General features: G+C 48.1%; 1 protein-coding gene and 1 pseudogene across 1 annotated transcript in view; both read right to left on the bottom strand.

Annotated features, from left to right (window-relative positions):
* Ergic1 (endoplasmic reticulum-golgi intermediate compartment 1) overlaps positions 1–350 on the bottom strand; it is a 104,598-nt gene extending 104,248 nt beyond the window's left edge. Inside the window, exon 1 of the mRNA XM_059270238.1 lies at positions 205–350. Within this exon, the coding sequence (XP_059126221.1) occupies positions 205–224 (20 nt within the window). The 5' untranslated portion in view covers positions 225–350. The remainder of the gene's footprint in view (positions 1–204) is intronic.
* Positions 351–6,763: 6,413 nt separating this feature from the next.
* On the bottom strand, positions 6,764–7,031 carry LOC131916478 (large ribosomal subunit protein eL43-like; annotated as a pseudogene).
* Between the last annotated feature and the right edge of the window lie 5,130 nt (positions 7,032–12,161).

Genomic DNA, 12,161 nt, shown 5'->3' with positions numbered 1-12,161 from the left:
TGCAAGCTGGGGACCCCCGCGCTGCGGAAAGAGAGTTGCGTGGGCTGGCCCGGGCTGCACGAGGGGGTGAGGGGGTAGGGCTCCGAGCCCAGGGGAAGGCCGCGGTCCCCCAGAGCCTGCTGAGGCGTGCACCGGGGTCGCGTTTGCACGCTGCGGGGGTCGTCGCCGGCTGCAGAGAGGGCCTCGGGACGGTGCCTCACTCACCTCCTGAAGTCAAAGGGCATCGTGCCGCCGAGCCGGTGGGAGCGTTGCAGGCCAGGCGGGCCGCAGCGCCGCGTGGGTCCGAGCCCGCTGCCAACGCCTCCTTGGCCGCCCCGCCCCCGCCAGCCGGCCCGACACTCGCCACTCGCCTCCCGCCGCCGGGAAGTGACGCTCCGCGCAGCCCATTGGGCGCCGCCGCCTCCCCCGGCCGCCCCTTCCGCTGCCCGGTTAAAGGGGCCCAAGGGCCGGCGGGCTGGGGCGGGTTGGGAGTGGGATGCTGCCCCAACCCAGTTCCCCAGGACTCAGGAGTCAAGCTTTGGTTCCTTTTGCCCTCTGATCTTCTTTCCTAGTCTGTGTGGGGCCTCAGGGCAAATCCCTTTGCCTCTAGCAGTGGGTTTTGTGTTTGTAAAATAAAGCCATTGCGTTGTGAAGATCAGAGAGAATGTTGCAAATTAGAGTCCTTGCGTGGCGCTAGCTCTGGGTGAGGGCTAAAACTTGGGGGTGGGCAACGCAGTCCTGGACTGGCAAAGGCCACTAGGTATCCTTTGCCTCTCAGGAACAGCCATCTGCCTCCTGGGATCTGCCACCACCCTTTTCTCCATCTGCATATACCCTGGCTTTTCCTAGGTATCAAAGGAGACATTGGGACCCTGGTTATTTGAACAGCCTGGCATCTACTGAGAGCTTCTCCACCTGTTAGGGTTGTGCTTAATTTTCTGCTTTTATCGTCTTCCATTTAGGGTTGGTGCCAACTAGTATTCTTTGAGCATCTACCCACCTTGAAGTCAGGCCCGTGCAGGATTATCCAGAGGTTTGGGGTTTGCACTGTTAAGTATGGCAAAGCTGATTGCCCCCTGAGCCTCAGCTCTCAGAAACACAGAAGTGCAGAGAACAGCTCCCTCAGCTTGCAGGGCCAGAGGAGGAAGGAGTTGAACTCCAAGCCTGTTGTCTGTCTGACGATCTTAGTTGTCAACTTGACATACCTGGGAAGGGGGAACCTCAGTTGAAGAATTACCTCCATCACATCAGCCTGTGGGCATGTCTGTGATGTTTTCTTGGTTCCTAATTGATACAGGGAGGCCCACCCGTCTGTGGGTAACACCATCCCTAGGCAGGTAAGCCTAGGATCAGAAGGCTTAGCTGCATGTGAGCAGGGGAGCCAGGCAGCAGCCTACCCTTCACCGGTCCCTGCTTCAATTTCTGCTGCATGGTTCCTGCCTTGAGTAAATGAAGGACTGTGGTGTGGATGCGTGTGCCAAATAAACCCTTTGCTCCCAAGTTGCTTTGGTCAGAGTTTGTCACGGCAAAGAAAAGCAAACTAGAACACCGATGTAGGAGAAATCTGACCACTGAACTTGCCTGGGTTCTGTTGCTGATGCCTTCTTCAAAGTTGTAGTGACCCAAGACAAACTCAGGGAGGAAAGTGGGGGCCCAAGTTTGAAAAAGCAGGACCTGTGGGCAGTTTTCCGACTTAAAAATTGATGGAAACAGCTGCTTGATTTCCTGAAGGAGAAAATGGGCAGCAAAATCCAAGATCGGAAGTGCATGAACCATGGTCCCACCAGTTCCTTCTCCTTCTGACAACCCATATTCCACTCCAAGTCATTCATTCACTCAACAAGCACCCCATGCTCTTATGGGAAATGAGACAATCTCAGCCTGGCCCAGAACCTGGGAACAGCGCAAAGAATCAAGGGGCCTTCAGTAACCTCTGGGTACAGATAACCCCAAGACAGAAGTTGTGCATTGTGGACATTTGATCTCATATCTTCCCTTTTTCAGAAGGTGGTTCAGAGACTAGCTACTTGGGCATCTCTGGGGCCATCCTCCTCCTTAGCCCATACCTCCTAAAGCATCTCAGATGTGCACTTTAACATGACCAAGGACAGCAGATGCTCAGCAGAGTAAATGAGGATAGGATTGACTGGTGTGGATATTTTTTACACAGAAAGAAAGCTCTCAGCTGTTAGATGGGCACATAGAAACTTGCATGTTACAGCTTCCCTTGCAGCTAAGTGTGTCTATGTGACCGGATTATTGAAGTGTAGGAGAATATGGCTTTAAGAAGAGTGGGTGCAGCTGGGGAGAGGTAGCGCACGCCTTCAATCCCAGCACTCGGGAGGCAGAGACAGGTGGATCTCTGAGTTCGAGGCCAGCCTGACTTACAGAGCAAGTTCCAGGTCAACCAGGACTGTTACACAGAAAAGCCCTGTCTCAAAAAACAAAAAAGAAAGAGGGAGAGAGAGAGAAAGGAAGGAAGAAAGAATAATTTGTGCATCCTCTTTGTCCTCTCTGTCCCTTTATCCAGCTAGCTGCCTAGGATGTTGGACCATGCAATAGAAACCACACAGAACAAAGTGACAGGACAGAAAAAGCCCAGTTCTTGTCACTCAGTAGTTCCATGGTTTTCTACAAGACAGAAATAAGCATCCATGTTGTTGGGTCCACTATTCTGTATTGCTGAACACTTACATTGTAACTTAATGGTAAACTCCTGTCCTGCCTAAATCACTTGACTGTTCAAATACTGCACAGAGAAGAGGCCAATCATTATTATCTAATGTCCTGTGATTTTCCTTGGGAGGATTTGGCACAACTCATGATTGGATTAAGTAGTACTCAAACCCCCAACTTGAATGGAAGCTTCCTGAAGGAGCTTGGATGGCCACCACCCTGTCCCACCATCCACTCAGTGCCCAATGTGTATAGAAAGGCACATGTCTAAGGCAGAAGAGTCCAGGGTCTTCCCATAGGACAGAGAGGATGGGAATGGAGTGGCCATGTCACCAATAGACTCTGTGGGGACTGCTGAGTTTTGAAAGCCAAGCAGGTTGCCAATCCCATGTGTCAGTCCACCCAGGAGACAGTGGGAGGTGGAGCAAAGGAAGTCAGACATGTGCTACAATGTGTGGGAATGCTCTGGACCTCTTTGAACATGGCAGCAACTAGTAACTGTTGAGTTTGGGAACTAATGATCTTGTGGTGTTCTGTGGTATTCAGCCTCCAGTGGTCTTCATCCACCAACAGCCCCAGGCCCTTATATAGTCGCCTCCCACAGTGAATAGGTCGTTATGTAACTCAACAGGATATTGCAGAAGGTGTGACTCCTGAGGCTAGGTTCCAAGAGGCATCACGCCTTCGTCAAGTCTCTCCTGAATCACTTTTCTGGGGGAAGTCCCAGTGCCATCCCCTAAGGATGCTCAGGCATCATTCTCTTAGAGCAGTCCACACAGCCAGGTGAGGAAGCCCTCCAGCAAGCCTCCTCAGCCCAGGTCATGCCTCAGAGCTACATCCTGGCTTACACTTTAGTCCATCTCTTGGGGAGACCCTGAGCCAGAATTCTCCAGCTAAGCTACTCCTAAATCCTGACCCCTAGGAACTACATGATACCAAGTGTTTAAGCCACTGAATTGTGAGTAATCGCTTACATTGCAATCAAGAAACACACGCTGGCATTCCTCTGCCTCCATTTCACCCCAGCCAGCCAAGGAGACCACTTTTGGAGTCAGAGAAGTCTCTAGGTGGCTGACCAGGAGGCATTGCTTAAATGGCTATGGACAGGCCTGAAACTAAGGAATAATAAGTCCTTTCCTGTGGCAGATGGCTGACTCCAGGTGTTGGAATCCTGAGTCATCGCCTTCCCCCAGAGCATGGATGGATTTACTAACTTGTGCCAAATGAACAGAACATCACATATTGATGTCTGTTCTGAAATTACGTTACAAAATATAGCAACTTCTGTCTCAGACAGTAATTCATGATCTCTTGAAGAAGGGAGCTGCCCTCCATGGATGTCACGTGATAGATTGCAAAGGAATCAACAACGACCATGTGCATGTGATTGGACAGGGATTGGTCAGCTCCAGTATATATTGTCTATATCTTGGGACATTACAGCCCTGCTGGATAGCTTGACTGGACCTCTGAGATGCCCTGAGCAGAGGCAACCAGTTGATCCCTACTAGATTCCCACAGGACTGCAAAAAAAAAAAAAAAAAAAAAAAAAAATTAAGCTCCCAATGTTCCCTGTGAGAATGAAGTAGCATAGTAGTGTCTGGCATGCAGTAGGTGCTCATTAAAGGCTTGCTGAATGATCACTCCATACAAAAGAATGTCCAGAAGGGAGAAACTTCCTTGACCCCACATGCACACTCTCTTCTACCCACCCCTGCCAGAAACATCACTGCTCGTTGTTTTAGGCAGGGAATATTTGGGTTGGGTTTGTTTTCTGTAATGAGACACTAGTTCGTGTTTCATAGGAGTGGCTGGTTCAGCCTGGTCTGGATGAAGAGAGATTAAAATACAATAACCCTTTGTCAAACTCAGTGAGGATTTAAAGGAATTAGATCTCAGAAAATATGTCTCTGAAAATGTGGCTATGCTTTCTTGCTCCATTTAAGCCCTCTGACCAGCCAGAAGGTGCTTGCTCATTCCTTGTGCGGTTATTCACTGACGCTTCTTCATGGGATATGGTCTGCCTGTAGAGATGAACATGGCGCAGCTTTGATTTCAAGAAATCGGGGAGGAGGTTAGCAAAAGTGTGAGGCAATAACCTGGGGCAGGGTACCAGTGTTGGGTACAACTTTGTGGGGTAAGTACAGAGTAAGGGAAGGTCCAAGAGCTGGGAGCCCCAGCCCCAACTCCATGCCATAGGGGTGAGGTTGTTTGAACTCTTTCAACTGAAGGTGAAAAAATCATCTCAAATTAATGTGAACTGTCCATGTCGGGAAAGAGGAAGGGAAGGTGAGGGAGTAGGAGAAATGGGAGAGAAGGGGAGGAGAAAAGAAGGGAAAGGGGAAGAGAGGAGAGGGGAGAGGAGGGAAGGGGAGGGGAGTGTTGTGGAATAATATTTTAACTGTGTAAAGATGTGTTACATTTGTTCTTCATGCTGTGGAATATTACTTTAACTGTGTTATATTTGTTTCTCTTGTATTTATTTAAGGATACAAGGATGTGTGTTTAATTATGTAAAGACGTGTTACATTTGTTTCACCTTGCCTGCCAAAGGCACCTGATTGGTCTAATAAAGAGCTGAGAGGTCTAATAAAGGGGAGAGGGATAGCGGGACAGGCAGAGAGAATATGTAGTAGGAGAAATCTAGGCTAGAGAGGAAGAATGAGAGAAAAAGAAGAGAGGAGAGAACAAGGGAGATGCCCAGGGCCAGCCAGGCAGCCGCCAGCCAGCAGATGTGAGAAGCAGTAAAATTAACATATACAGAAAGTAGGTTAAAACAAAAAACAAAAAACCTCCTAAGGCAAAACATAGATAAAGGAAAACAGCTTAATTTAAGTTAAAAGAGTTAGCCAGAAACAAGCCTAAGTTAGGCCAAACATTCATAACAAACAACAAATCAGATGGAATGGAGTCGCTCTCTAAGGCAACATCCAGGTGGTATTGCTAGAGAAGATGTAGAGGACATTGGAAGGCTATAACATCTGATGTCGTGGGCAGGAAGTTAGGGAAGGCTTCCAGGAAGAGGAGGAGTCTGAGCCAAGACAGGAAGAACAAGAAGGAATTACTCATGGGGAGATCCAATGCTGTGTAACAAGTTAACCCAGACTTAGAACTTTAAACTTCACATATGGCCGGGCAGTGGTGGCACACGCCTTTAATCCCACCACTAGGGAGGCAGAGGCAGGTAGATCTCTCTGAGTTTGAGGCCAGCCTGGGCTACAGAGTGAGTTCTAGGAAAGGTACAAAGCTACACAGAGAAACCCTGTCTCGAAAAACTAAAAAACTAAAAAATAAAAAAATAAAAATAAATAAACCCCACATATGTTTCAGTGCCTGAGGACCAGGTGGCTGGGTTCCCCCATATGGACCTCTGTAGAACATTGCTCATGACAGGGTGAGGGGCAGGGGAGATTGGGATTGATTTGTTTTGTTTTGTTTAGAGGCAGGTTTTCTCTGTGTAGCCCTGGCTGTCTTGGAACTCACTCTGTAGACCAGGCTGGTCTCGAACTCACAGAGATCCACCTGCCTCTGCCTCCCGAATGCTGGGATTAAAGGCGTGCACCACCACCAGGCGGCTGGGATTGATTTTCCTTCGAAAGTAGTTTCTGCTATGACTTGAATCTGAAGTGTCCCCACAGGCTCATGATTTGAACGCTTGTCCCCCATCCTGTGGTGCTGTTCTGAAGGTTGCAGGGTCTTTAGGCGCTGAGGGTTGGCTGGGAAAGGCAGGCCTTTAGAGGCCTTTGAAGGCAATTCCCACCGCTGGTTCTGATCCCAAGCTCTCTGCCTGCTGCTCTGACAGCATAGGCTGAGCTGTTCCTACCATTCTCCTTCCCATCAAGATGACCTTTCACCCTCTGAAACTGTGACCCAAAAGAAGCCTTTTCATCACATTGTTCAGATGTCTAGTGACAGCAATGACCAACAGAATCTCTTACTGGGTAAGGAGTTGGAGAATGGCAGGTGGGCTGACATCAGCTGATAGAGCTAACTAGGCGGGAGTCGGACAGTAGAGGATGCAGAGTGCCAGTATAAAATTTTTGTTGTGTAAACTAGCCCATTTATCACAGGCTAGGCAGGTCTCAAACCATATGCTTCCACTGGTCTTTCAGCTCCTCAGTCTTCTGATGGCAGACTTCACTGTGACGGCAGAAGTGATGTTGGAGGTCCAGGACCCCACCAGCTACTGTTTCCATGCAGGAACCACAGTTCCAGATGCCAACGGCGCGTCTCTTCATCTTGGTCTTGCCACAGAAGGAGCAAGTGTGTTTGGTGGGCTGGCTGATTTCAGTTTTATTCACCATTTTCCAGAGGGAGGCACCATAATGGAACCCATATTTCCCCACGATCCCAGCCTTCTTGGTGCATTTAGCCATGTCGCAGGATTGGAAGTCCAAGCCCTAAGAGCACTGTATTAAATTTTTAAAAACTGTTTTTATAGGCAATTAGGGGCCTGGAAGCATTTTAGGTCAGGATGGGTTGTAATATTTGACTTTAAAATTTGAGACAGCCCAACACAGAGCATTCTTTTTCTTACCTGTATTCTGACTTCACTCTAGGTGGCTGCACACAATAGAGAGTGGTACCAGGGCCAAGAGAGAGACGTATGTTGCAGACCACAAAACCAGAAGGGTGGAGCCGTCTAAACCCTCTGATACTAGACATGGAGCTAAAGAGTTTGAGTTTAGCTCTGCTATGTTTTAAATCTTGCTTTGCCTCGGTATTTCCCCACTATATCCCATCCCTCCTTTTTCAGAATAGTAATGCATATTCCATCACTATATGTCAGAAGTATGTGGTTTGCTTTTAACAGTGTTGAGACTGTGAAAGACTTTGGGGACTTGGAGTTGGACTAATGCATTCTGCATTATGATATATCCGTGTGCCTATGGGGACCAGGGAGTGGAATGTGGTGGTCTGAGTGAGACTGGCCCCCATATGATCATGTTTGAATACTTGATCCTCAGTTGGTAGAACTATTTGGGAAGGATTAGGAGGTGTGGCTTTGTTGGAGGAGGTGTGTCACTAGGGTTAGGCTTTGAAACTTCAAAAGGCTTTAGACAATCTCGATTTCTGCCTCCTGCTTGTGGATCAAGATGTGAACTCTTAAACCTGGTGTGGTGGTGCATGCCTTTAATCCCAGCACTAAGGATGCAGAAGCAAGTGAATCTCTCTGAGTTTAAGGCCAACCTGATCTATATAGTGAGTTCCAGACTAGCCAAGACTACATAGAGAGACTCTGTCTCAAAAAACAAAAACAACAACAACAACAAAAAAGATGGCTGCTCCTGCCATCATGCCTCCGCCCTACTGTTATGAACTCTGACCCTCTGAAACCATAAGCCAATGAAACACTTTCTTTTGTAAGTTACCTTGGGCACAGTGTTTTGCCACAGAAATAGAAAAGTAACTAACACACCACACCCCAACTCAGCAGTCAGAATCCATCCCTCAACCCTGATGGGAGTTAAAGGGAGTCTGAGAATACTAAAGGGAAATTCCCATCATGAAAAGCAAAAGGGTGAAGGGAAGCACACCCCTCTTGGACAATTCGCAATGCCTGCCTGGTGGTTAGTATGGAGATGGGGCTGCAGGTGGAGGCCAAACAGAAGACTACTTAGTCCCTAAGCAAGAGAAGAGGCGTGGGCTCAAGTCTGTAGGAGACAGGCCATAGTTTGGAAGCAGTCATGTGGGCTCTTATCAAGCTACTTAAGAGTTTTGGAGTTTGGGGCTCAGAAATAAAGGGTTATAGAAGCCAGGCAGGCAACTTCCCAGATTTCCCAAGTTCGTCCCAGGCTCAGTCTCCCAATCTTTTTTTCTTTTTTTTTTTTAATGACAGGGTTTCTCTTGTGTAGCTTTGGAGCCTTTCCTGGAACTTTCTCAGTAGCCCAGGCTGGCCTCGAACTCACAGAGTTCCACCTGCCTCTGCCTCCCAAGTGCTGGGATTAAAGGCACCACCACCACCAGCAGTCTCCCCATCTTAATGGACAACTCCATCCTCGTGCAGCTGTTCATTGTCCTTGCCCTCAGCTGTGGTTCTGTCTTTGCAGGGTTACTATGACAACCACAAGTGTGGATTGACATTGAATTTACTGCACCTGTGGGCTGGTGTTGTGTGTACAGATACACATGCACATGAGAACAGCTTCAGGGTGTCATTCCTCAGGGGCAATTTTTTAAAAAGTAAGGTCTCTCGATTAGACCTTACCAGGTAGGCTGGACAGCAGGCCATGGTTCTTGGGCTCAAATTCAGGTCCGTGTGTCTGCAAAGCAAGCACTGTGCTGACTGGGCCATCTCCCCAGCCCGAGTTACTCATTCTCATCATTGCATTTTTAGTTCTGGAATTCGCTTTGGTTCTTTCTGAACTATTCTGTGTCCCTGTTCAGTGCTGGCTGTATATGCCTCCAGGGCAGTTCTGCCTCTCTGCTTTCCCCGTGTATTGGGAAATTGGTTTAGCAATGACCCCCTTTGATGTTGGTTGAAGTCAGCGTATTGGGAGCACCCATGATAGGCTGGAAGGAGGAGGACTGTGAAGTTTGGGTATGCAATCCCAAGTTCTCCATTGAATGGTCATCCAGCCTGGCTATGTCTGTCCCTCAGTGGATATCTCTGTTCCCAAGAGGTCACACTTCTGTCTCCATGCAAACACCTCCCCCTCTGCCCCTCCAACCCCAGGGAAAGAAGAACATGTCAGTGCTGCTAGCCTCATGCCCCCTGCTCTTCGTGTCCCAGGTAGGTGACTATACTTTTCTCTTTACCATCCAAAGCACCCTTAGGCAACACTCCTCCCTAAGCTTCACACTATGTCCTCCCGTATAACTCAGGAGGCTGAGTTACTTCTACAGAATGTTCAGACATAGATGTTTTATCTTCTAGACCACAACAATAATGACATGGCCAGTGTCTGAGAACGTACTTGCTGTCACTCATGGGGTTGTTTGGTTGGTTGGTTGGTTGGCTGGTTGGTTTATAGAGATAGGCTATCGTTATGTGGTCCATGGCTGTTCTGGAACTTGCTATGTAGACTAGGTTAGCCTTGAACCCATAGAGATCTGCCTCTATTCATAAGGCCTTAACATCCCATGAATCTAGTGGTCTTTGATTATGCACTAAAAGTTTTGTTTGAAAAAAAAATGTATAAAAGAACAAAAGGCCCAGGGCAGGTTTTTATTGTCTTTTCCAGACACTTAGGGCAAACAAGAATCACCTTATTCAAGTTTAGAACTTGAGATTCTTAAGGGAGTCAGGTGAAGAGGCTGCATGTGGGCTCCATCCAGCTGCAGTTTTTCTTCTCTGAAGGTGCCTCTCTTCAGGGCCACAGCCAGGTTAGAAGGAGTTCAGCAGTGTCCCCAAACCATGGCAGACCTGGACACTGACATTTGTTTCTTAGGTCTTCAAGATTGATTCAGAACCTGAGTCCATCCTGTCACATCACATAGCCACTAACTGATCCAAGCCACCACTGTCATCTCTCACCTAAACCCAAAGTCGATTGCAGACAGATTCCTGCCCTTGTTCTTGCTGAAAACATCCTATTCCTGGGCTTGCGACCAGAGCCGAGTTCCATGTGAATCAGGCCCACCCCTCCTCTACCTGTAAAACCCCAAAGTTCCTTGTCTCACTCAGTAAGAAGACCAGACCTTTCCACGGCCACAGCCTACAGGGTCACACCTGACTACTTCCCGACTCCTTCCTCTGCTTGCTTTGTTCTGGCTACAGTGAATGTTTGGCAGGCCTCAAACACAGAAGTCATGCTCCTGCCTCAGAGCCTTCACAGTGCTGCCCTTATCTAGTACTCTCCATATCTCTGAAACAGAGATTTTAAAAGGGATAGTACGGGGCCTGGAGAGATGGCTCAGTGGTTAAGAGCATCTGCTATCCTTTTGAAGGACCTGAATTCAGTTTTCAGCACTCACACTGGATAGCTCACAACCACGTGTAACTCCATATGCAGGGGACCCAATGCCTCTGGCCTCCAGAGGCACCTGCATGCATGTGCACATATCCACACTCAAACACACATATACATACAATTAAAAAATAAATCTTTTTAGAAAGCATAGTATGTGGATACATGAGCCAGAAGTGTAGTCACTTCTTCTCAAGTGGCTACGAGTGAGTGTGCGACACTTCTCTGGGCTGACAGCTCAGCAGGCGTGTGTTACACTTCCATGTTGACTCTGCTATCCCTGCAAGAGTCTGTCAGCTTCATCCTCCTCCTCAGGGGTCACTGTCTTACACACTGTCTGCTGTCTCCTGAAATTCATGAGGCCATGGCTACAGAATGCTGGACATGAGGGGAGTCAAGTCTTCACTGCAGGGGGTGGAAGCTATAAACAGGGACAGGGGACCTAGCAGAGGCAGGTGGCTCGGAAATGGAATTGGAGGTTCTGATAACTTTCCACCGCGAAAGTAAAAAACCCAAGATGATCAACTTGTAAAGGGAAAACACTGATTTGGGGGGTCACAGTTTTTGGAGATTTCAGGATGGTATAACTAGCTGGTCTTGTTTGTTTCATGCCTGCAGCCAAATATCACCTTATGACGTGGAGGTCTGGGATGGAGTAAGAGTTCTTATCTCATGACAGGAAGCAAAGCACAGGGAGAGGGCAGGGGCCAGTTGTCCCCTTTGACGACACATGCCTAATGCCTAAAGGCCTCCCACTAGGCCCCACCTACACTATACTAACCTTTAACCCACAGGGCTTTGGGAGGCATTTAAGATTCAAACCATGGCAGAGGTTTGGATGTGAACTCATGGGTTTTAGTATGTGTGCAGATAGATAAATGTGTAGGTGGATGGGGGATGGATGGTTGATAGACAGACAGGTGTGTATGTGTGTATAGACACATACATAAGCTCCCTACCTCTGTCACTTGCCTGGGAAGGGCTAGAAGAATCACACACTGTCTAAATCTAAGCAGCGGACTCCACTCACTGCACACAGGACTCCTAGGATGGGGAAGTACCAGACATGTTCAAGGTGTGATGAGGGCATGTCAAAAGGACACAAGTCAGAAGGAAGGCACTCCCAGTAGCCACACTGGGACAATTCCAACCCTACAGTCAATAATGATTATGATGGATGATTGACATGGGAGAAAATAGCTGTGCTGTGTATTGCTAAAAGTAAAGACATAGGTAAACAAATGAGAAAGGAGGAGTTCTTCCTCACAGCGGGGTACCAATGGATGAGCTAGAAGGAAAGGATAGAATTATACCCCACTTGTCACACTGCATAAGTGATCAGGTGACATTCAAGGACAAAGGCAATGTTGAGGGAAGTTTGCACATTTGCTCCAATAGGCATTCTTCTAGTCTCCTCTCTCCAGGAGACATGAAGGTTTAGAGGACCTTCCCCAACCCAAGGCTTCCCAAGGGCAATATGCCATCTAAGCTGTCAATCCTTCATGCCTGGAGCCTGGAAGGTGCCACATGTACCTGGAAAACGCCAGCCACACAGTAGGTACTCATGTAATATCAGCTAGCCCACCTCAACTACAT

The sequence above is a fragment of the Peromyscus eremicus genome, chromosome 8a (genome assembly GCF_949786415.1).
Source record: "Peromyscus eremicus chromosome 8a, PerEre_H2_v1, whole genome shotgun sequence".
In the NCBI taxonomy this organism is placed as follows: domain Eukaryota; kingdom Metazoa; phylum Chordata; class Mammalia; order Rodentia; family Cricetidae; genus Peromyscus; species Peromyscus eremicus.
This window is presented reverse-complemented; position numbering and strand designations above follow the sequence as displayed.